The 24,204-nt window shown below is 54.1% G+C and overlaps 2 protein-coding genes across 2 annotated transcripts; both read left to right on the forward strand.

Moving 5' to 3' along the window:
• Positions 1 to 1,707: 1,707 nt before the first annotated feature.
• On the forward strand, positions 1,708 to 5,202 carry KLK15 (kallikrein related peptidase 15). The gene is made up of 4 exons (XM_060289481.1): positions 1,708 to 1,755; positions 4,588 to 4,751; positions 5,026 to 5,077; positions 5,119 to 5,202. Exons 1-4 carry the CDS (start codon positions 1,708 to 1,710, stop codon positions 5,200 to 5,202), a joined length of 348 nt encoding a protein of 115 aa, XP_060145464.1.
• Positions 5,203 to 6,919: 1,717 nt separating this feature from the next.
• KLK1 (kallikrein 1) lies at positions 6,920 to 11,470 on the forward strand. The gene is made up of 5 exons (XM_030849871.2): positions 6,920 to 6,965; positions 8,739 to 8,898; positions 10,168 to 10,454; positions 10,601 to 10,737; positions 11,315 to 11,470. The coding sequence occupies exons 1-5, from the start codon at positions 6,920 to 6,922 to the stop codon at positions 11,468 to 11,470; spliced, it is 786 nt and encodes a 261-aa protein (XP_030705731.1).
• Positions 11,471 to 24,204: the final 12,734 nt, after the last annotated feature.

Consider the following 24,204-nt stretch of genomic DNA (forward strand, 5'->3'; position numbering starts at 1 on the left):
CCAGATTCCAGGTTACATGCTCCAGGCTCCTGGTTCTATATTTTGATCTCCTCCAATTTTCTGCTCTTGCCCTACTGTCTCCTCCCCCTTGACAAACTGCCCTTGGTAGGGAAATTCCTCCTCAGAGACTCAGACAAAAGCTTCAGCCTAATAAATGCTCCGTAGGTCCTGTCCCCCACCCCACTAGCCACTCAGGCATCCCTGCCTGTAAACCTGGCTCTCAGCCACTTCCCACCTCACCCTATCCCCCTCCCCCAAGACCCGGGTGGGCCCGGGAGCTTATAAATTCAGGCATTCATGTGCCTGCTCGCTTTCTTCTGGCTTCCAAGCTACCCCAGATGCTGCTGGAGGATCTGGAGGGGGGTGAGATCTTTGAGATGGGGCAGGGGGTTTGGAGTGAGGAGAGACACAGGTCTTCCCTGGTCTAGGGGAGACATGGGATGTCCTCGTTCCAGGGAGCAGACATGGACTTCCCTGAGGGACTTGCATGTCAAGGGCACCTGGGTAGGTCCATGTGTTGTTTGCTGAGGCACCGAGTCGAGCCTGAACCAAGAAAACGTCCTGGAGATGCAAGAGGGAGCTGCAGCGGTGAGGTAGGGGAGGGCACGGAGTACATCAGGAGGACGTCTTCTAAAGCACTTGTACCAGAGCCAGGAACAAGGTCAGGAGTTATCATGCGTGCAGGTCAGCTCAGCACAATCTCCCTGAGGCCTCCTGTGTGCCCGGCCCCTGGCTGGGCAGTGCTGGGGACACAGAGAGGACCTGAGCTGAGCACACCTGGGGATGGAACCAGAACAGGCACTATAGGACCCAGAAGAGATACCTGTTAGGTATCGGGGTCTCCCAGAAGAGGGGAGGGCTGAGCCTCAGAGGACAAATAGGAATTTGGAAGATGCGGGGGGGAAAGGGCTTTACTTCAAGCCCAAAGCTTGCCTAGCTCTGGGCAGTGCTGGGGAACCAGAGTGCAGTCAGGCTGGGCTCGCCCTCAGGGAGCTCTCGGTCTGGGAGGGGAGGCAGACACCGCTGACTCAGGGAGGTCAGAAAAGGCCTCCAGGAGGAAGTGGACCTTGAAGGGACTGGCATACCTGGAAGGAGGAACGGCCTGAACAGAAGTGTGGAGGCATGAAATTGCAAGAAGGAAAATGGGAAGAAAGAGCCTAGACGCGCAAGGCCACGAGAGACCCGGCCAGAGGGGCTAGAAGGGGAGAAGCCACTCATGGCCTCGCAAGTGAGGCTGGGGGACTGGGACTTTATCCTGGGGGTGCCGGGGGTCAGCTCCGGGTGTAGGGGTGTCCTGTGGAGCCAGGTAGGGGTACAGGCTGTGAGGAGTGTGGGACTTGAGTGGAGGGACAGGCTTGGTAAGGACCCAAGAGGCCAGATAAGAGGCTGGTGTGGGATTTGGGGAAAGAATATATCCTGAGCTAAAGCTTTGGGGTCAGTGGATGGTGTTGGGCTCTGCCAGGCTGTGGGTGTACCTGGGAGTCTGTCCTGGTGCCTGGAGAAACAGCAGACCCTTGGGAGATGGAGAGCCCGGGAGGGAGAGCAGTTTGGGGTGGGGCACAAGGATGGTGAAAAGGGGTTTCTTAAGAGCAGGTGGGATGAGTTTGTGTCTGGAGGGATCCAGGTGGGGGCAGGAGGGTCCACCCTCACACCCGCTCGCTCTCTCCCCTCCCCAGACATCGGCAGAGCCCTGGTCCCTCCTTCGCAATGTGGCTTCTCCTCACCTTCTCCTTCCTGCTGACGTCTGCAGGTGAGGTGGGCCCAGGTCAGGTCCGGGCCAGCGGGAGTGTAGTGCCACCTAATTCCCCAGCCTATCCGGGTCCTGCAATCTGCCAGCAGCGCCTCCCTCACTCGGGGACCATCTGCTGATCCTTCCCCCACACCCACCTCAGCCACGTGCCGACATCCCCGGGTCCTCGCCCTACCCCAAGAGCTGTCAGGGGCCTGGCGCTGCTCTGGAGTCCCCATGACAATGAACATGGCCCTTGGGTGACACAGACCCGAGTTCGAGTTCTGGGGCCGCCCCTTCCTTGCTGTGTGACCTTGAGGAAATTGCTTCCCCTTTCTGGTCCTTCAGTGCCTTCTTTAGAAGACAGCACCTACCTGCAAGAATGACGGTAAGGGCTCAATAGCACGATGTAGGTAAAGCTTATGCTGAGCATTAAATACATGTTGGGAAGCTCAAGAACACAGACTCCGGGTTCAAGTCCTGCCTCTGCCGCTTTCTAGTTACTTAACGTCTCTGTGACTCAGGTTCCCTAACTGTACCGTGGAGATAACAACAGATGCTCTCTCATAGGGTTGTTGTGAGGATTAAATGCCGTCCCGGCCCCGGGCACCGCCCTGTAAAGGTGTGTTAGCGTTGCTGGGCACTTGGTATATTCCAGACACAGTGCTCAGCACTCATCTGGTCCCCTGTGGCCCAGAGAGGGGCAGCCGCTGGGTCAAGGTGACCCCAGGCGGCAGGAGAGCTCCAGACCGCGTTCAGCCACCACCCGTGGAGAAATTAACTGTAACCTGATGCCTCTACCCTGGAGAGGTTGAAGGTGGACTTTTATTAACCCCCCCACATGACCCTCACTTCTGGGGGCCCCTCAGACCTCCCCGCTGCTGCCAGCCTCCCCTCAGGCTCTCTCTGTGCTCTTTCCTCCCTGCCCCCACCCCCTGCCCGCTGCACCCAGCTAGGGCCTCCGCCCTCCTCCGGCTTGGACTGGCCAGGGGCGGCCTCAGTGCCCAGCTGTTCAACCCGCACCCTCTGTCCTTCTCTGTAGGACGACCCCACCCTTCCCTTGTTAAGCCCCTTGTCCACCACATCCGCGTTCCCCCGGCCTTGCCAGGGCCCTTGGCCCAGTTCCTGACCTTGGCAGGTAGAGTGTGGGCATTTGGTGTGGCTGTGCACATCCTGCCCCATTGTGGGCGTCTGTGTGCCTGGCTGTGACCCTGAGGGGACATATCCACGTTGCCCAGTGTAGGGGGTCATGGTCCTATGACCTCGACGCATCCCCGTGCGTGTCCTCGTGCATGGTGCAGTGTGGGCAAGGGGAGCGTGTGTGCGCAGAGTCCTTCGTGTCTACATCCCGCCCACATGTCTGAGCCAGGTCCCCAACTGTGAAACTCAATTAGTGACCCTGAACACCCAGTGAGTGACGTGGGGGCTGATCTAGAGATGGATAAGTATGTCGTGACCTGGCTGCCTGTGTCCTGAGCAATGTGTCTTTGACCTTGAATGCCACCTTTGTGTCCCATGTTTCCCTGGGTCTGATCTAGTGGGTCCACATCTGAGCTCTGGCCCTCTCGGTCGGTTTTATAACTTTGAATCCCCACAAAGTGACTTGGGAATGAATAACGGTTTTGACCTTGACGATCTTTACCCGGGTCTGCACATATGTCTGGCTTACTTTGGCTAAATTTGTGTCCACAACCTGAACATCCACACATATGTCTACATAAATAAATCTATATGTCCTTTGTTTAAAATAACTAATATTTTTAAAGCAGTTACAATATGCCAGGCATCGTACACACACTCTCTCACTCTCTCTCTCTCTCTCTTGCTCTCTTTCCCATTTAATTCTTACAACAATCCCATTATACAGATGAGGAAATAGAGGCACAGAAAAGTCCATTTGCTCAAAGTCTCACAGATAATATGTTTGGATCCAGGATTTTTTACTCTATCACTTCAGATTTAACCACTATACTATAGACCCATGTTGGTGACAAGTCTTTTGGGACCTGAGTGTGTATCGGTGTCTCTCCCTGTGTACCCTCATTCAGGACCTCACCCTGTTGTTCAGATCCCGTGTGCAAGTGTGCAAATCTGTGGCCTAGTGTATGCAGATCCACGCTGGAGACTGTAAATTTAGGTCTGAGCTTCTATGTCCAAACCTGTGCCCGTGAACGTGTGTGTGTGCGGACACATACGCACACAGGCTCATGCCTTAACTATCCTGTTCACATACACATACGAAGTTCTGTGCTGTGATTCTTGAAGCTGCAACCCATGTCCACGCAAATGAATTTCAGCTGAAAGTGCTGTCTATATCGGTTCCTGAGTTTGGAAGACTGGCTGTGCCTGTATGTTTGCCCATGACCTTGTGTGGCTACATCTGTGTCCTTGTAAGATACTGCATTTGGCTGAGATGTCCAGACTCTGGGGCCAAGAATGTGTGTCCCACAGACTGAGTGGCCACACCCTTCTGGTGTCTGTGACAGCTCGGTGAACTTGAATGGCTGGTTTCAAGTGACCATCTGTCTGGACCTATATCCATTGTCCTTGTCTCTACTCCCAATCCCAGAGGACTGCCTGCCCTCTGGTCCTCTCCCTGTCCTCTCTCTCCCGGAGTCCTATAGCAAACGAGTGGGAGCTGAGGGCAGAGGGACAGTTCTGGGGAAAACAAGCAGCAGTTGTAAAAGCTAGAGAGAAGGCGGTGCTTAAAATTCCACAGGAGGGACATCTTAAGAAGTTGGGGAAAGGCAACAGGTGGAAAATGTATAGTGAGGTCAGGGTACAAGGAAGGTGTAGGGTGCAAGGGAGAGGACTCTGTCCTCGGGGATCTTCCTCTGTCTCCTCTCTCAGTGGCGCAGGATGACAGTGACAAGGTGCTGAGTGGTGACGAGTGTGTGCCCCACTCCCAGACATGGCAGGTGGCCCTCTTCGAGCATAGATGCCTTGACTGCGGTGGTCCCCTCATCTCCCCGCACTGGGTGCTCTCTGCAGCCCACTGCCAAACGCGCTATGAAGGCTTAGGGTCCTGACGGGCCGTGGCGGGAGGGTCTAGGGATCTCACAATCATGGATTCTGAGGAAAAGAGCTGGAGCCTGGGGATTGAGTTCCAGGTGTGTGCATGACTTTGGCACCTTGGTCTCTAAGAGGCAGAGGCTGAAACTATTGGCTTCGGGGCCTTGCGGAAAGGCTGACGGGATCTCCAGATTCCCAGAGGGTCAGGGGACCCAAAGTTGCCCACTCTCTGATCTTTCTGTCCACTCCTCACTCCATTTGCGGCTAACCGCTCACCCGCACAGCTCCACGAGAGTGCGCTTAGGCGAGCACAACCTGCGCCAGCGCGATGGCGCAGTGACTTCAGGGGACCCCTGGTCTGTGGGGATGTCCTGCAGGGCATTGTGTCCTGGGGCGATGTCCCCTGCGACACAACCACCAAGCCCAGTGTCTGTACCAAAGTCTGCAGCTACTTGGAGTAGATCAAGGAAACCATGAAGAGGAACTGACTATTCTGGGCCACCACCTGTGTCCCTGACTACACAGAAGTCCCCATGGCTGGCCAGCAGCCCCATCTTGACCTGGAACAGAACTGGGCCATCCCCCAAGGCCCCGTCCAAGACCCAGAGGTTAGCCAAGGACTTGCCCCTCTGAGACCAGAGCTGGTGCTTCAGGTCACCTGTTTGATACCAGAATAACAGAAAACACTGATGCAAGTTTCTCTGTGGAAGTTTCTGCAACTTACTTCTGGGGATGAAGGGAAACGGGGGCCACAGACTGGGTGGGGAACTCACGGCCACTATCTACTGTTCCTTTTCACCCACTGCCCTGACGTTCATTCAGCATCTAGGACTGGCTATTTCATCTTGAGTGAAAGACCCAACCTCAGTCAGCCTGGGTTTCCCCCATCTCATATGGCTTTCCTCAGAGGGTTGCTGTGAGGATTAAATGAGGTGATTCCTAGGAACTGATTTGAATAATGCCTGGCACTGAGAAAATACTCTGTGTTTCTGGACCCTAGTGAAAGAACGCAGCACATACTAGACGCTCAAGAATGACTTCATTTTCTTCAAGATCTAGGCTTCCTGGTCGCCATGGCGAAAAGGCAAAAACTCTCCTTTCCTTAGGCAGGTTCCTGACCTACAGCAGAGGTTGGGCCCCCATGAGCTGCTTTGATTTTACTGAAGAGCCAGGAGAATGGGTTGGAAAGCTTAGAAGTAGATGGGCTTATCATTGAGGCTGCAGGAATCTAGTTCCTGACCCCCAAAATGTGATTTTTCAAGGTCACTGAACGTCAAGGCGCAGGAACCTGGCTCTTGAGACCTAAATAGTTTACGGAGGGGAGGGCGGATTGGAATTTGCAGAGACGATCTATCTCGTGACCCTCTTTGGGACTTTGGAGGACGTGACCTTGAGCATCCGGATTTGGGGAACAAGGAGGAGGTGGGTATGGCGGCCCAACGTTGTTTGGGGGGCATTAGATTTTGAAATGCTGGGAAATTTACACTGGGAACCGTTGAAACTTCATATTCCTGCATCTGGGGACGCTAGGATTGGGTGACGGGTGCCTAAGATTTTATTATGAAAGGAAGAGTAGGTTTAGGGGCCTGGACGCCAAATCTAGGAGTGCAAGAGTCAGGGCATTCTGAAAGCAAAGGCTTACATTTCAGGGGGTTCTAGAAGCTGAGAAGCTGGTATCTTTGGCTACAAGGGGTGCAGGGAGAAAGGAAACAGAGCCCCACTGCTGGTGTTTGAGGGTCTAATGGGTCTTGGGGGTACATAGCCTCACTTGGGGTTAAGGTAGATGGGGTTTTGTGCTGGAGGTCAATGGTTCTTCCACCTTGGCCGTTTCTGCTCCCACCTGCCCCACCTCCACCTCCCCTCACCGGCTCTGTCCCCAAGAGCAAGGTCTCAGGAACGCCAGGCCCTGCCCTGTCTGGCTTCAGGCCCCAGGAATGCTTCCAGTGCGACTGAGGGCCTGCAGAGCAGCAGCTGTTCGCTCTCCCGCCCCTTCCACAAGCTCTGGGTGTGGGAGAGAGTTGTCCGGCCCCCAGGAGGCAGGGGCAGGGCCTTGGCCATATCTGGGTGCCAGCAGGGCAGGGGTGGGGCCCCGGGGGAATGAGGGTTTTAAAAGGCTGCTCGGGGAGGCTCCCCAGCTCCAAGCTCACCGCCTGCCTGCCCCTGGACACCTCTGTCATCATGTGCTTCCCGGTTCTGTGCCTTGCCCTGTCCCTGGCAGGGACTGGTGAGACAGTGGGGAAGATGTGGGAGGGCGGTTGGGCCCCGATTCTCATGCTGCCCCCCGGCCCCGCTCCATGACTCCTTGCCCTCCCACATGGTACCGCAGCCTGCACCCCTGCGACCCAGTCTAGCCCAGACCAGGACACCAGGCTCTCTCTTATCTCTCCCAGCCCCACCCTAAAATCCAAACCGACCCCTCTTCAGTGTCACCTTGCTCGCCCTAGGCCCCTGCTCCCTCGGGAATAATCAGACGTTTCTCCTCTTCCCCGCTCAGATCCCTGCCCCCATCCACTTTACTAAAGGGGGCAGATCCTGGGCCATCTGTGTCTCTCTCTTCCAAGGAGCCCCCCCAAACCCATCAGATTCTGGGACCCTCATCACCCCCTCCTATCCCTAGTTCTCTATGGCCCAGCGGTCCGGCCCTTGAGGCCCCAAATCCTACCACACCCTGGTGATTTTCCCCATCCAGCTGTCAGCTCTCAACTAGCTCCTTCAGTCCTGACATCTGGTCCCCCGCCATCCCCCCAGGACCCCAAATTTCACTAGACACCTATGCTTCTTCAAAAACAGACTTTCTGGTCTGTGACTAGGTAGGCCTCCCATCTTGTACCAGGGGTGGGTTCTGCAAATGTCACTTCCTCACCTCTTTGCTCCAGAATCCGCATCCCACAGCCCCAGCCTTTTCCCCCCAGGAAAATTATCCCGAACCCACAATCACATGCTCCTTTCCTTGGAGAATTTCCATCCTTCCCCAGGCTCCAGCCCTTTACCAACCAGAATCCCTCCTGTGCAGCTCTGGTTTTCTGGGAACCCGTCCACCAGGATCCCAACACGTACCTTCCCAGCCCAGCTGTCCTGCCCTAGGTACCCCAACATCTGATTCTAAAACCCCACATCAAGTGAGTTCTCTCTGTGGTCCCACAGCTGTTTGGCCCCTGATATGCCTCCTCGTCCATTCCTGTCCTGGCACTGCTCCCAAGAAAACCCCAGATGCCTCCAGTAGCCTCAGACCATGAACCCCAACCCCATGAGAAGCACCCGATCCCAGAATAACTGTTATTCCACTCTCCCTTCTCCTGAGCTCCCTCACAGTCTGACCCCAGCCTGGTCCCGGGGCCCTCACTCTTGTTAGAATGCCATTCCTAGACCCCAGGACCCCTTTCCCAGCCTAATCCTTTCATTCATTCTTTGATCCGGAACCCCCAATTCTCCCAAATCTCCCAGCCCCAATCCAGGAGCCCCCAAATTCCCCAGATGCTCTTCTTGGCCCCTCTAACCTAATTGCCCAGATCTGCATTCTTTCCAGAAGCCCCAAAAGCTCAACCCAAGCCCTAACCATTTCATCAGCCCAAGAGCCCCTTAATCCTCCAGATCCTTCCCCCTGCAGCCTCTGACCTCGTCTCTTGGTGCCTCTATCCTTGGTTTCCCCTCTCAGAACCCACAGCCTCCTGTCCCACAGTCCGAGAACCCAAACCTCCCGACCCCCTCACCAGATGCCTGCTCCAGATGCTGTCTTGCTGTTCCCTACCCTCATGCCGGGGGTCAGCTCTGCACTCAGCATAGCCTCCACACCCGGGACCAGCCACCAACCCGCAAGCCCAGGGGTGGCCCCGGAATCCCAGGCCCTTCCCAACACCCCCGGCCCACGTTCAGACCCCCAGCTCTGGTCCTCTACCCCCACGAACCTCCAATCACGCAGCTCAGCTCCCTCCACTAGCCCGGTCTCTTAGCCCCATTGCCGACTCCACCCGACCTGACCCGGCACCCCCACCCACAGGTGCTGTGCCCCTTATCCAGTCCCGGATCATAGGAGGCCATGAGTGTAGGAAGCATTCCCAGCCCTGGCAGGTGGCTCTGTACCGCTTCAGCAGCTTCCAGTGTGGAGGTGTCCTGGTGGCCCCCCAGTGGGTGCTCACAGCTGCTCACTGCAGGAGCGAGTGAGTAGGGGCAGGGGGTCTGGAGGGGGGGCACACACAGGATAACCCTCGGATAACCTCAGGGGAGGCTGGGGGGCCTGAGGCAGAGAGGGGAGGTTGTGGTCCAGGGTCACAAGGAGAGGGACAGGGCTGGGACTCGATGACCCCAGGGAAGCCCTCTCCACGGTTGCCTGGGTCTCTTGGGTCTGTCCTGTTGTCTCTCTTTCTATGTCTGCCTCTGTCCTATCTCTGTGTGTGTCTCAGTAACTGGCTCTGCTGTGGGTCTCTCTGTGTGACTATGATTGGTGTCTCTCTCCCTCTCTCTTCTGTCTCCATTTCTCTGTGTCTCTCCCTCTCTGTCCATCTCAAGTCTCTGCTGCCATCTCTGTCACCTGTGTCTCATCCTCCATCTCTCTGCCCCGTCTCTCTGTCTCTCTGGGTCTCTGCCTCACTCCCTCTCCTATCACTACTGAGCACACCTCCACCCCAGAGAAATGGAAGAGATGATCCATCCCTGGGTAGCCCCTCCCTCCAGGCCAATCATCCACTCCAGGGGGACACAGAGAAGGTCTAGTGTCAGCTGGAACTGGGTGGGGGCAGTGGAGGGAAGGAAGAAGGAGGAGGAAGGAGAAGAGGAGAGAGGGAGCTGGGGCAGAAAGGGGACGCCGACCTTGGGCTGGGGGCCAGGCCACCCGCCTGCTGGGGAACCAGCCTCGCAGCCCCAGCTGCGGCTGAGCTGGTCGCCCCGCCCCGCCCCGCCCCTCCCCATCCCCCTCCCCGCCCCTCCCCACCCCCCTCCTGTGCTTCTCCGTTTTTTCTCTCTCTCTCTCACCCCTTTGCCTCCTCTGCCTCTATTTCTCATTCTCTCTCCTTCCTTTCTCCTCTCTTCCTCACTTGGTCCGTTTCTCACTCTCCTGCCTCGTTGTCTTTTCCCTCCCTTCCTCTTTGTTTAGTCTGTTCTTCACGGTCTCTGTCTCTTCCTCCTCCTGTCTCCTATGTGCTCCCTCTATCTCACTGTCTCCCCTCCATCTTTCCCACCCTCTCTACTGTTCTAAGCTCTTCTTTTACTCCATTTTAGTCTGTCTCTGTCTGTGACATTGTCACATTCTTTCATCTATTTACTCGCAGTCTCTTTGTTTTCTGTGACTCTGTATCTTCCCTCGGTCTCTCTCTCTCTCTCTCCCTCTCTCCCCCCCTTCCTGTTTCTCTTTCTCATTTTGGACCCTTCCTCATGCCCTCCCTTTCTGCCTCCTCTCTCATTCTCATCGTCTCCACCCGCTCCTTCACCAGCAATTACCAGCTCTGGCTGGGTCGCCACAACCTGTTTGAGGACGAAGACACAGCCCAGTTTGCCCATGTCAGTAAGGACTTTCCACACCCCGATTTCAACCTGAGCCTCCTGAAGAACGACACCCTCCCCACAGGGGAGGACTACAGCCATGACCTCATGCTGCTCCGCCTGGAGGGGCCCGTCCAGATCACAGAGGATGTGCAGGTCCTGGAGCTGCCCACCAAGGAACCCCAACTGGAGAGCACCTGCTATGCCTCTGGCTGGGGCAGCATCGAACCAGCTAAGTGTATGCCAGGGCCACACCGTGCAGCCTGGAGCCCAGGCACCTGGGTGTAAGGGAGGAGGGGGCTGGGGACCTGGACTCCGGAGTCTGGGGAAGGAGGGCTTAGGGGGTGGGGTCTGGCCACAGCCGTGTTTCTCCCTGGCCTGTAGTCATTTACCCAGATGATCTCCAGTGTGTGGACCTTACTGTCCTGCCCAATGAGGTGTGTGCCAGTGCCCACTCCGAGAAGGTGACAGAGTTCATGCTGTGTGCTGGACACCTGGAGGGCGGCAAGGACACCTGCGTGGTGAGCCAGCCTGTCCCCCGGAGTCTTGAAGTGCTGGGGGAGGGGACTCAGATTCTGGACTGGGGTTCAGAGCTAAGCAGGCATCTGTCTCCATAGCTTCCCAGCTGTAGCTCTCTGCTCCCTTTCCTTCCTGTATCCCCATCCCGGTATCCTGCGTATCTCCCTCCTGCACATAATAATAGTTCACCTGCTCCTCTAACACAAGCTTACTGTCCAGTCAGAGAAAGCTTCTCCGGAGAGGTGACATCTGACATGAGCCCTGAGGGTGGGAGTGTCCTATAGATGGGTCCTCCCCACCGATCTGTCTGCAGGGACCATCCTCCTCCTGGATCCACCCCCCCCCAACCCCGGGGAAGAAACTGGACCCTGAGGTCCCATCCCCACTGGCAGGACTCGAGCCACTGTCTCCTCTGTTGGAATCCCCGCTGATGTTCTGGGAGTGGACTCTGGAGACAATGGTCTCTTTCCCCAGAGATGGGGAGTCGCTGTCTGGATCTGTGCACCCAGGTCCAAGTGCTGGAGCCCCCCAGGCCCAGCTAACCTCTCTCACACTCTCCCCCTCCCCCTTGTGCTGTAGGGTGACTCAGGGGGCCCGCTGATCTGCGAGGGTATGTTTCAGGGAATCACGTCATGGGGCCACATCCCGTGCGGTGCCCCCAATAAGCCCTCCATCTACACCAAAGTGATTTTGTATGTGGATTGGATCAAGAAGACCATGGCTGACAACCCCTGAATGCCCCCGCCCTGTCCCTTACCCCCAGTAAAATCGAACATGCATCAACTCCTGGTGTCATTTGGCCTTCCAGACGCTAGACACCTGGGAACTCGGGACCCATCCGGCCCAGACTAGAGCCTCCCCAGCCCTCCCGGTCTCTCTCGGCGGGAGATGCGCAGTTATGATCAGAGGGGAAAGGAAGGATCAGAGGCAGGTGTGGACAAAGAGGCAGAGAAAGGCTCAGACCCCAAAGGACAAGGCAAGAACTCTGAGCCCCACTCTGCCCTGGGGGAGAGCACGAAACGGAGGCTCGGACTCTGAGAGATAGGGCCCACGTTTTATTGTGGCAGGGAAACCAGGAAGGGGCGGGGGGTATAATTGCAAGCCACACCTCCCTGGGGAGGGGTCTGTTCCGCCGAGGAGCGTGGCTACATCAAAGGCTAGGCAGTGTCGTGTCGGCCCGGGTCAAGACTGGACATCCTGGGGCGGTGCTGGCCCTCGGAGAGGTAGGAATTCCTCTGATGAAGTGCGGCTTCGGGCCGCGGCCAGCGAGGGCTGGACACCTGGGGGCGGGGCCTAGCTAGGCTCGGGGGCGGGGCCACACCAACAGGCCACACAGCACAGGCGGAGTGCAGAACTGGGGGGGGCGGTGTTGGACTTCCGGGGTGGGGGCAGGGTGAGGACTGAGCGGGAACCGAGCCGCAAAAGGAGGGCCCTGGCTTGAGGGGTGGGGCTTTGTCACCTGTTCTCGGGGGGTTCTTAGGGAGTGGGACCTCCAGGGAAGTCTAGTCTCGGGCGCGTGGCCAAGGTGAAATGGGTGGGCCCGGCACCTGGCGGCGGTGAGGCGTCAGTGTCCTGAGAAGCTCGGGTGCAATTGCTTAGAGAGGCTTAGACGGGGGTTCTTGGGGAGGAAGTGAACTGGGCTCTTCCTCGGTGCTCTTCGAGTCTGGGTCTGACCGCTGCTGTTCGGACATGAACTTCAGGGTGCTCTGCTGCGAGACGCACCGCCGGTGGTTCAGCCGCTGCTCCAAGGAGGGCCCCCTTTTGCCCCACATGCCCACGTAGTTTAAGTAGCTCAGGGTTCCTGGGGGTGGGGGCCAGATGGGCTGGTGGACTCCGAACCCCGCCCTAGGCCCCGCCCTGTCCCTCGAGGCTGACCTCCCCGGGGGTCCGCCCCAATCTGGCCAGAAGCCCTGTCTGGTATTCTCCCCGGGTTCCGCCCCCTGCCCTGCCGAGACCCCGCCCCTCCCTCCCGAGGCCCTGCGCTCACCGGCCCCCAGCGTCACGGCGCCGGCGCCCCAGCACAGGTAGGTGGTCACCAGGTAGGATACCTGTGGCCTCGGTTGGAGCGTCTCGCAGTTGGCTACAAAGAGCGTCAGGCTGAGGACAACCAGGAGCCCTGCACTGGGGGTGGGGCCAGAGACGGACACGAGGCTGGACAGGGACCCCGAGGCCCCCAGAAAGAGAAAAGAGACACATCCTCTCCCACCCTCCGTGACAAGGGCGCGCGCGCGCAAACGCACACACAAGACAGACAGAAAGATACCAGGAGGGGGCGGAAAGAAAGAGTGGGAACCAGGAAGAGAGTGAGAGGCCCGGCACACTCACCCCGACTGAGAAGGATATAGAACTGAGGAACACACAGGGAGGGTGGGACGGAGAGCCCAAGAGGCATCCAAAGACAGACACCCAGCAGGACAGAAACTCTGAGACACACAGAGCCAGAAAGAGGAGAGGGGAGAGATGCTGAGGTAGGGAGGGCACCCCGTGCCCCAGGGAAACACTTACCGATGCACAAGCTGAGGGAACTGAAGATCAGGTCCGCCTTGTTAAGGCGGCGGAACACTGGCCGGAAGGAGAAGCCCATGGCCGGGAGGAGGACCAGACACAGGATCAGGGCCAGGATCATGAAGCCCGTGCTCATGTGGATGAGAACTGGAAGGAGAGGGGGAAGTGCCCAGGGTCATCCTCCCAACTCATCCCCACTCACAGCCCTGAGCAACATCCCCAACAGACACCCCCAAACTTTAGCTACAGACATCCTCGAAATCACCCCCACTGCCCTCGCCAAAGTCACCTCCTTGAAACCCCAAAATGACTCCCACTCTCACAAAGTCCACCCCGCGTACCCGTAAAGTTAACCCAAAGTCTTTAAAAACCCACTTGCTTTAAAAATTGTGAATCACTGTGTTGTACACCTGACACTTATATAATACTATAAGTCAACTACCTCAATTCTTAAAAAAGTCATCCCCACTTGCACCCTCAAAGTGGTGCCAAATCGCCCTCTCTTACCCCAAAGTCAGTCCTAGACACTCTCATGATCAACTCCACACATACCTCCAACGTCACCCCACAGATGGCCCTTGAGTCACCCCCACTCACATCCTCAAGTTCACCCCACAGAATCATCTCTATTATTTCTAGAGTCATCCCTACAGTCACCCCTAAAGTTATTCATACTCCCAAACGATGTCCCACAGCAAATTACATTAATAACCTTCCATACCAATCCCAGGCACTCCCAATAGTACTCTTAGTCACTTTAGTCACCTCTCAAGTCACACTACTTCTCTCCCACTCTTACCCCAAGTTTCCCTAATGACCCCACTCACACCCCCAGACCTCCCCGGGTATCTCAATGTCACCCCCATTCACACCCTAGAGCCCCTCACAGACATTCTCCAAATCACCCTCCTGACATCCCCCAGAGCACACACACACATGTACACACAAGAAAATTTCCAAATACTCTAAAATCAAAGTACCTAAAAGACGTAATCACACTCGGTTTAAAATTGATATTTATCCAATTTGCATTTCAGTATGACAAGAGTTTCGGCTCCTTCTGAGAATTACGCTTCTCCCTTTCAGCCCTTTCCTACTTTGCCTACTTTTGAGCAGTGCAAGACTATTTCAGCCAAATGAGCTAAGACTCCATTTGCTTTGTTTCTGGCAAACTGCACATATTACAAAATAGCAATAGTGCTCTCAGGATCAATCCCATAATCCTGGTTGAGAGTTTTTCATGACATACCCTGCCCTCTAGGGCCACAGAGGTAGTCATGTGACTCTGGCTGAGCCAATCACAGTGCCCCATGACCCAGACAGTGGTGATTGGCTCAGACACGGGCACATGACCAAAGCCAACCAATCAAGCTCTTCCCGGGGACTGTTTCTAACTGAAGCTGTCAGGGACCAGCTCTTTCTTCTCTGATCAAGAGGATTATGAGCTTGGAGCTGCCTGAGCCTTGGACCCAAGCTCCTAGGTGACAGGAGAACTGAGAGTAAAACTAAGAAGAAAAAGCAGACAAGAGGAGGAGAGAAAGAGAGTTGAGATGACACTCAAGTCCCTGGCTCTTGTCATCCCAGAGACAAGCGCACTCTGCAGTTTGGTCAGAAGGGACGGCCGTTTGCAGCTTACCTCCGCACGATGCATTTCGCCTTCCTGCCGTTCCTCACTTGGAGTCCCAGTTATGAGACAGTCAGTACGTTGCATTGCTCTAGTCACCATGCTTGGTTTGGTAGGTACCTTGTGTGCCAGTCACACAGGACTTTTGCAGGAAATTTCTGCACTCTTTTTTCCTGCCGGACCTGAGGTCTGAGTTGTTAGCCGTTCTGCCAGTCATTCTTCTGTCTGCTTTCAGGTTCATTCCCCACCCTTCTCTGTTCTACATTACAAGGACTACATTTCCCAGCCTCCTTTGCTCACTGACTTATCTCTGTTTGGCTCATGGGAGGCACTGGCAAAAGACTGGCTCTAGGGGGATGGGACAAGCCAGGGTATTTATCCTCCTCTCTCTCTGCCTCAGTTGGTGTCTTCAGCCATCGATGCATTTCTTCGGTGATTGTAGCCACCTCTAAGCAAATCTCAGCATGAGTCTGTGCCCTCCAGATGGCTCCAACTTCCAGGCTCCAGTAATACTACTTCTTCCTTTTGTTCTTCGGGCGTAGGGGCCTGGCAGCTTCCTGAGTTGCTAATCCCTGATTTGCCTCACCATTCCTACTCGGCTTCTCAGCTCTTCTATGACCCATGAAACCAATTCCCTATATTTACTTCCCTCTGAAGCCCCTAGAATGATTGTTTTTTCCTGACTGGATCCTGCCTTGCCACTACATGGAGCCTTGAGAATGAAGCCCACTCAAGTAAGTAACCAAGAAACAGACAGACAGCAATGTCTGATGCGGTCACTTGGACCGCTGAACGCAGCCATGTCTGAAAGCGTTTCTACCCCCATACTTTTTCACTTAGGTGAGCCTGTAAATTCCTTCACTCAAGCTAGTTCAAGTTAGAGTTTCTACCGCCTGTGATCCAAAGACTTATGACTAATTCAGGTCCCTTCTGTAGGCTCCTGGCAAGGAGCACAGGATTCAGTACTGCCTGAATACCACCCATCAACATCACAGTCAAACCCTAAAACACACACACACACACACACACACACACACACACAAAACCATAACTGAATGTTCGGCAAAGGTGGAGAATTTAGACTACATAAAAATCCTAAATTTCTGCACCTAAAAAATAATTAAAACCTTCACAACCTATTTGTTATTTCTTATGCCAACCACAAAGCTTTGTATATTCTTAGCATTCAATAATGGTGATTTACCTTTAAAAGAGAACTGTAATACTGCCATGTGTGCTTTTTAAATGATATATAAATAAATACATACCTACCTATGTGTGTGTATGTATATATATTCTGATGTGTATATAACCATAGCCATTTTCTCATATATGCAGAGAATATGACCAGCAGAACACACAAGGGCTTAAAATGGCTTAGTGACATCGGCTGCCCCCAGGAAGGGCAACTGGGAGGGACGGGGGACAAAAATGAGAGGGAGACGTTTGCATTTTTTAAAATGTTGAACCACGTAAATATATGACCTGTTCAAATAAAATAAAAGTCATTTAAATTTTAAAATAAGGAAAAAATTTTAAATCACACAGCGGGATTCCCGGCGGTCCAGTGCTCAGGACTCTGCGCTTTCACCGCCAAGGGCCCAGGGTTCAATCCCTGGTGGGGGAACTAAGATCCCAAAAGCCGCGTGGTGCAGCCAGAAAGTAAAATAAAATAAAATAAAGTAAAATCACATAAAATCACACAGAGTTAACATTTTAGAACAAATGAGGAATGTACTGAATATTCACCATTCTTTTTTGTCTTCCCGGCACCTCTGAACACCAGTCCTACGTTTGGGGAATTTCCCAATGTTTGTATCCACACTTCCCGGCAAGGAAACCAGCCTCTTACTGCTAGGACCTCAGCATGCGACCAGGTTCCACCAATGAAATACAGCCACGCTAAACTTGGAGTCAGCAGCCTGGAGAAATAGCCGTGAAATCTATTCTAGTCGGGGTGACTGCAACTACCTCCAGGGTCCTGGGGCAGCAGAGAAAGAGGTTCCCCAGTGGAGTCCAGGCCTGGAGAGACTGGGTTCCACACGTCAAGCTCCAGTGTGTGTGACCAGTCAGCCAGTCCTGATCACTCCGTCCCTGGAGCCCAGTTCCCTGGCCTCACAAAGAGTCTATAAGCGCCGCAGTATCCTGGGTAAATCTATTTTCTGCTTAAACCAGCTTGAATTGGCTTCTGCTGCTTGTCATGAGAATCCTGACTTCCATAAGGGGAGCGTATATCAAAGCCTTACAAGATTTCATCAGCCCTTTGGAAGCACTGCTATTCTGCTCTTGGGAATATATCCCCCAAGAGGAATCATGCTCAAAGAAAGTACTGTAAATAGAGGGGGAAATTGTGCCCAGTTGCCTTTGCCCACCCAGCATCCAGTCCCATTCTTCTGGCAAGAGCAACCTGACATTGTCCGGAGGAACTCTCTGCCCACCCTCTGTCCTTGGGATTCTGACAGAAGTGACCCCCTCCGTTGACTCTTTAAGAAAAGCATGTGATTCAGACCCAGGCAAACACAGCATGACGTCCTCCTGACCACAGCAAATGATTCAGGGAGGAGTGAGAAATCCCAGGGCAGTTAATCTGATCCCATCGGAGTTAATCCTGAGACCTCTGTGTGAGGACCACAGAAGAAAACTTATTCTCTTTTCTTCATCGTTGCTTACAGGAAAAAAATGGGACCCGGGAGCTGCTGAGAGCCCCACTGCCACTGTGTGAGCACAGCTTGCCTGAGGGCCCAACACAAAGGAATCCTTCAAGGAGAGATGGCAAGAGACAGGTACCTTTTGAGCACCTGCATCCCGAAGCGGGGACAATTTATGCCTGCAGACTTTTCCATAACTCGAAACCAGCTTGAGTTTGAGAGGTATGAGAGAAAGAGGTACTCAGAATAAATAAATAAGATTAATACCACACAATATTCTGGAAGTTTTATGAGCACTTATTTGAGATCTGAAATGAAGGTAGGTACACTGGCTGGTGGGGTGGCGGGTCCTTATACTAAGAAGAAGAAATCTGGGTGTAGCCCTTACTATGCGCCAGGCACTCTTCTAATTCCTTTACGTGTTTTAACTCACGTATTCCTCAAACAGCCCATGCATTGGTACCACTATCACTGACATTATGGAAATGAGGAGACTGAGGCACACAGCAGTGAAGGAATATGCCCAGGGTCACCCAGCTACCGCGTGTCTGAGCCGGGATTCAAACCCGGAGCTCTGGCTCCAGGGCCTGGGCTGCCTCTGTGCCAATGCTCAAAAGCGCTGGAAACGCGGAGACCTACAAGGAGGCAAAACGTTTCTGGAGGAGCTGGAAGGCTCTTGTTATCTTAAAAAAAAAAAACCCACCGTTTTCAAGAGTGAGAGAGAGAATGATGGTGTCTAGCCATCTAGTCACGAGGCAGGTTGGGTTTTGGCCAAGTGTAACGCCCATCTTCCCACGAGCAATGACAGTCCTGTTTCCTCATAAGCCCACATATAACTCCAGGAAGCTCCCTCCTAAGGCCTTCAGAGAATCTCCAGAGACGCTCTCAAGAATTCTAAAGATTCCCCCCCCACAACCAAGAACACCCGAAGAGACTCCCCCAGAGATTCTCTCCCCGATCATCTCCAGAGACCACCCCGCCCCCAGAGCACCCCAGGCTCCTACTGACCGGTGACTTGGCCCAGGCTGGCGCACTTGTGCTTCCCGCAGCTGGTCCAGAGGCCCAGGTAGCCAGTGTAGGAGCCCTGCAGGTAGGCCATCCGCCCATCCAACACGCTGAGCAGCATCAGGGTCGCCAGGATGTTGAAGACAAGACACCAGCCCCGCAGGACAAACTTGCGGTCCTCCTCCCAGGAAGAGGCTTGATCCGCTGGGAAAGAATAGGGTTCTGGACGCCTGGCTCTGCCTGCATCACTCTGTTGCATCCTAGTCTCCATGTTCGAACACAGCCACGTCTCCACCCCCACCCTAACCTTGCCTTTTACCCCATTCTCAATCCCCTTCCGCCCACAGCCATCTTCCCATCCCCACCCAAACCGCAATCCCAGTTTCATCCCCATCTCTGTTTCCTGTCCCATCCCAGCACCACCCACAGCCCCGTGCCATCCCCCATATTCTCCCTGTCCTAAACCCTGAACACAACCCCATTCCCATCTCTAACCCTAACGCACATCTCCTCTCCCACCCACTACCCAGCCTAAACCCAAACCAACTTGTTTTGTCTCCAACCTCATCCTCTGCTCCCTATTCCGCAAAGCCCAGCTCCATCTCCACTCTCAACATCATCCCCTTATCTCCATCCCTGTCACATATCCCAACCCAGGACACAGACAGCTATGACACAGGTTCCAAAGTGTGTTCACGAGGCCGAGACCCATGGTGCCGAAAGGGTGAACACGGGTGGTGCCCCCGACATTCACCAAGGGCTGGGATCTGCCAACCTTCCAGCTGGCAGGGACCCTGACCCCGCACTGCTCACTCACCTCCAGCTACGCTGGACTTCACAGGGTCCCTCCCACACACCAACAGACTACCTTGGGGCCTCTACACCCTGAGTTCATGCTCTGATTCATGCTTCTCCCTCTACCTCTCTGACCCAGCCATGACCCCTTCTTGACCCAGTCCTGACCGCACCAAGACCCTACACTGAGCCCACTCTGACCCAGCCCAAGCCCCCATATCTCTCACACGGGGCTAGGGTGGAACATGAGTCCATGGCCAACGTCCCAACCTCCTGGAACCCCTCCAACTGTCATGGAACCTGCCCCCTGCCCCCAGGCCAGGCCAGACTGAAGCCCTGAGGCCTGCCTTAGGACAGCAGGAGAGACCAAGGAACACAGAAGAGGGGACCGAGAGATTCAAACCCCAAGGGACAGAGCCTGAGCCCCGGAGAGACCAGTGGACTTCCAGGTGGCCATGGAAATGCCTGGAAAGAGGGGATGAGGCAGTTGGCAGGTTGTTGAGTGCATCCGGGGACTGGCCTTGTCCCTCATCTCCACATGGCCCAGAGGTCCCAATCTGGCCAGCAGAGCTCTCAGCCAGAGTCCCTTCCAGTAGCTCCCAGCAACACCCAAGGCGAGGCCCAAGACCCTTCGTCAACTACCTTCAGGCCCCGGATCAGTCCCCAAGACTCTCAGCCCAATGTTCAGGGTCACCGGGTCAGTATCCAAGAGCTGCTGCCCAATGTTCAGGGTCGCCGGGTCAGTCCCCAAGACTCTCAGCCCAATGTTCAGGGTCACCGGGTCAGTATCCAAGAGCTGCTGCCCAACGTTCAGGGTCACCGGGTCAGTATCCAAGACACACCATCCATCACCTACAGTCGCTGTTTCCATACCCGAGGTGTCCCACCAGTTTTCCAAACTCGCCGCTTCAGTAACCAAAACCCTTCATTAGCTGCTCGCACCCCCCTGACCAAAGTAAAATCAGTTACCTACAATAGTCAATTTAGTATCCAGCCAACGACCCAGAGTTTCCACTCAAGTCTTCAAAGCTCCAAGTCACCAAACCGGGCCAGAGTCGATGTCCCCCCATCAATTACTCGCAGCCCCGAGGCCAGTGTCAAAAGCGTCGAATCAATTATCTGGACCTCCCAGGAGAGTATCAAAGACACTTCGGACGGCTCCCAAACCAACCAACATCCTCCAGAAAGCAGCATTCACAGCTTACCATCAGGCAGCTCCATTGAGAGCAGTCCTGGCAGGTGAGAGGCAGGAGTCCACGGGGTGGGCCAGATTTGGGGCCAGAATCCTGGGGGAGGGGTATCAGGCAAAAGTCGGATGCCAGAAGCACGGTCAGTGTATGAGGCTAGAGGTTGGACGTAGGTGTGGCAGGGCTTGAGAGCTGGACCTGAAGGCTGGCCCTGGGTGGGGCTCGGCATAGAGGCTGGACCTATGATTCAACCTAGAGACTGCATCTGGGGGTGGCAGGGCCGGAAGCTAGATCTGGCGGCCAGGGAGCCTAGAGGCTGTATCTGGGTGAGCGTGTCCTAGAGGTAGGACCTGGCGGATACAGGGAATGGAGAATGGACATAGGGAAGATAGAGTCTGAAAGTTAGACTGGGTGGGACTCTGACAGTTGGACCTGGGCTGGCTGGCCGGACTCGGTGCTGACACTGGTGGTGGGCAATCTGCTGCAGGTTTCTGGAGACGTGTAGACTCAGCCATTCCCAGCTGCCCAGGGGCTGGCGGCTGCTGCATGAGGCCAAGAAGATCAGTCGACGGCTGAGCCTGGCGCTGAGCCTGGCCGGCTTGGTAATCATCGGCCTCGTCTGTCTGGGCCAGCCCTGGATCCACTTCCAGGTGCCGCTGGCGCCCCCTGGGGACCCTGCTGGCTCCCAGACCATCCCCATCGATACCATCTTCTTTGTGCGGTGCTCTGACATCTCCTGCCTGCCTGAGTACGACCAGAATGCTTGTAAGGCCTGCCTTATACTCACCATTCCTGGGACTCCTCTTTCCTCTTTGGTCCAGAGACCCCTTTCTGCCTCCCCTGGGTTGGTCCTCCCTTCTCCCCGGAAGGGTCCTCGCCGCCTCAGAACCAGCCTCACTGCCCTGTGCTCATTCTCACCCACGTGCTAGCCATCCTCACAACCTTAGCATCTTATTCACTATCCTGAGGCTTTTTCACCCCAAGGAATCTGGCCTCATCACATCAAGTTGGTCTCTCAATGCCCACCCCACTGGTCACTGCCCACCCCAACAACCTGTCCTTACTGACCTGGGGGATGTACCCTCAATGCCAAAGGCATCTGCCTCAAGATCCCTTCTCTAGAGCCCAGTTTCAATTTTCTTAAAAGGGGGATGAAGAATGTTCAAGGGAGAGGGCTTAAGGATACTCCCAGACTCCCCGGAGACCCTCTCCCCCGTGCTCGGGGCCTGAGGACCCATCTCGGCGTTCCCGATTCTCTTCCTTCCCCAGATTTGTTGGACTTTGCCTGGGCCTTCCTCCTCATCGCCAGCATTGCCAGCTTCGTCCTCTGCATCATCCTCATAAACATCGTCTTCTTCACCAGTTCCAACATGCCCATGCTGGACTTCTCCAATGTCATCATCAGTCTCTTCACAGGCATGGCACTGAGATCCCTCCCTGAGGACCCAAGTCAAGGAGTACCTCGATCCCATCCCCATCCTGACCTTCATTCCCAAGCCCAAGCCTAGCTCCCTCCGAGTCTCCAACCCATCCCAGTAAAAAAGATCAACTTCCAATCCAGCCCCATCTCCAGCTCCAATACCAGCCTCCACTTCACCTCCCATCTCCATCATCAACAGATCTCAAACTCATTCACGTTCCCTTCTGTGATGTCCCTCTCCATCCCCACCCCCATTCCAATTTTATCTTCTTTCCAATCTCCAAACCATCCCCATTACCATCTCCAACCCCTTACAGACCTCAACACCCAACTCCACACCTGAGCCTCCTCGAGACTCATTCCAAATGCAACCCACCCCTCTCGACTATGAATCTCAACCTCAAACTCAACCCCAATCCATCTCTGATCCCATCTTCTTCTTAATCCCCAACCTCAACTGCAACCACATCCTTATCCCCTGCGGATCTCACACTCTCACACTCAACCCAGCGCATTCCCTACCCCATCTTCTTACCCATCTCCAATCCATCCTCATACCCAACCACGACTCATGCCCATCCCCCAAACTCATGCCTCAACCTTAATGTCCATCACTCAGACTCCAACTACCCAATACTCAACCCCATGTTCAGTTCTAACCCCATCCCACATCCTATCTCACCACCAGCACCAGCTCTGTGATTTTGTTCAAGCTACTTAACGTTTCTGAGCCACAGTTTTCTCATCTGTAGGATGGGGATAATAAAATTTCCTACCACGTGAGAGGTAGTGAGGATTGAATTAGAAAATGTCAGTACGTGATGGTAGCTATTTAACTCTGCACACATCCTTACCTTGATAGTACTCCCACTCCCTTCCAAATAACTCAAAAACGATAGCCTGATTAGAACAGTTTAGTTTTTCATTTGCATGTCAAATTACACTTTAGAAAAAGGGGGGCAATTTAATTTGGAAATGCAGGATATTGTGTTCCTGTCTCTTGCAATAATTGTTCACAACTTTCAGTTGCATCAGAAGAACATTCTTGGGCTTCCCTGGTGGCGCAGTGGTTGAGAGTCCGCCTGCCGATGCAGGGGACACGGGTTCGTGCCCCGGTCCGGGAAGATCCCACATGCCGCGGAACGGCTGGGCCCGTGAGCCATGGCCACTGAGCCTGCGCGTCCGGAGCCTGTGCTCCGCAACGGGAGAGGCCACAACAGAGGCCCGCATACCACAAAAAAAAAAAAAAAAAAGAACATTCTTGGAGAGTGATAGTAAGTCCAAGAAGAGAGAACACTCAACTTCCTGTTTTCTTGTTAGTAAATGGTATTTATCCAGTTTGTCTAGTAAATCTTCCCAATTGTTTAAACATAAGGTACAAAGTGTAGAAAACACCCCTGTTATATGTCATCTAAAATAGGACATTTTTTCTATAAGAAAATCATTTCTGGGACTTCCCCGGCAGTCCAGTGGTTAAGACTCCATGCTTCCAGGGCAGGGGGCACGGGTTCGATCCCTGGTCGAGGAACTAAGATCCCGCATGCCGCGTGGCATGGCCAAAAAAAAAAGAAACATTTCTGCCCCTTCCCCCTTTTAATGAAATGGAAAACACCTCCTATATTATTTTTCAATAACAAAGAAAAAATTACCCAGTACCCCATTACCTGAGAGGGGAAAAAACGAGTCTTTTCCTTTTCACAAATTATCTTTAATTCATGTTATTTCAAAATAAAATTAAAATATCCAGAATGACTAAGTTTCTTGCCACTGCTTCAGAAGCCCAGAATTAAAGACCCAATATAGTGATGATGATCTCAATTCTTTTTTTTTCTTTTTTTTTTTTTTGGCTGCACTGCACGGCAGGCACGATCTTAGTTCCCCCACCAGGGATTGAACCTGTGCCCCCTGCAGTGGAAGCATGGAGCCCTAACCACTGGACCAGCAGGGAATTCCCAATAATCTCAATTCTTGAGGACACACTGTGCGCCAGGGAATGTGCCAATCTCAATAACTCCTCAAGACAGCCCAAGGAGATGGGTCCTACGATTATGCCCACTTTACAGATGAGGGGAATGAGGCTCAGAGAGATGGAGTGACTGCCCTAAGGTGGGATAAAGAAGCTGCCCTAAGGTGGGATACAGAAACGGGACAAGAGTTCCAGTCTGTTAGCTCCAAAGCCTGTGGTTTTATTTTTTTTTATTTTATTTATTTATTTATTTATTTTTTTTTGCGGTACGCGGGCCTCTCACTGCTGTGGCCTCTCCCATTGCGGAGCACAGGCTCCG

This window comes from Globicephala melas, chromosome 19, assembly GCF_963455315.2.
Source record: "Globicephala melas chromosome 19, mGloMel1.2, whole genome shotgun sequence".
Lineage (NCBI taxonomy): Eukaryota > Metazoa > Chordata > Mammalia > Artiodactyla > Delphinidae > Globicephala > Globicephala melas.

Bases quoted from the DNA above. Each gene is read 5' to 3' on its own strand.
- KLK15 (XM_060289481.1), top strand. From the start codon at position 1,708: ATGTGGCTTCTCCTCACCTTCTCCTTCCTGCTGACGTCTGCAGGTGAG. The intron at 1,756-4,587 runs GTGGGCCCAGGT...TCAGTGGCGCAG, and splicing joins TGCTGACGTCTGCAGGTGAG to GATGACAGTGACAAGGTGCT. The intron at 5,078-5,118 runs GTGACTTCAGGG...GATGTCCTGCAG, and splicing joins TGCGCCAGCGCGATGGCGCA to GGCATTGTGTCCTGGGGCGA.
- KLK1 (XM_030849871.2), top strand. From the start codon at position 6,920: ATGTGCTTCCCGGTTCTGTGCCTTGCCCTGTCCCTGGCAGGGACTG. The intron at 10,455-10,600 runs GTATGCCAGGGC...CCTGGCCTGTAG, and splicing joins CAGCATCGAACCAGCTAAGT to TCATTTACCCAGATGATCTC. The intron at 10,738-11,314 runs GTGAGCCAGCCT...CTTGTGCTGTAG, and splicing joins GCGGCAAGGACACCTGCGTG to GGTGACTCAGGGGGCCCGCT.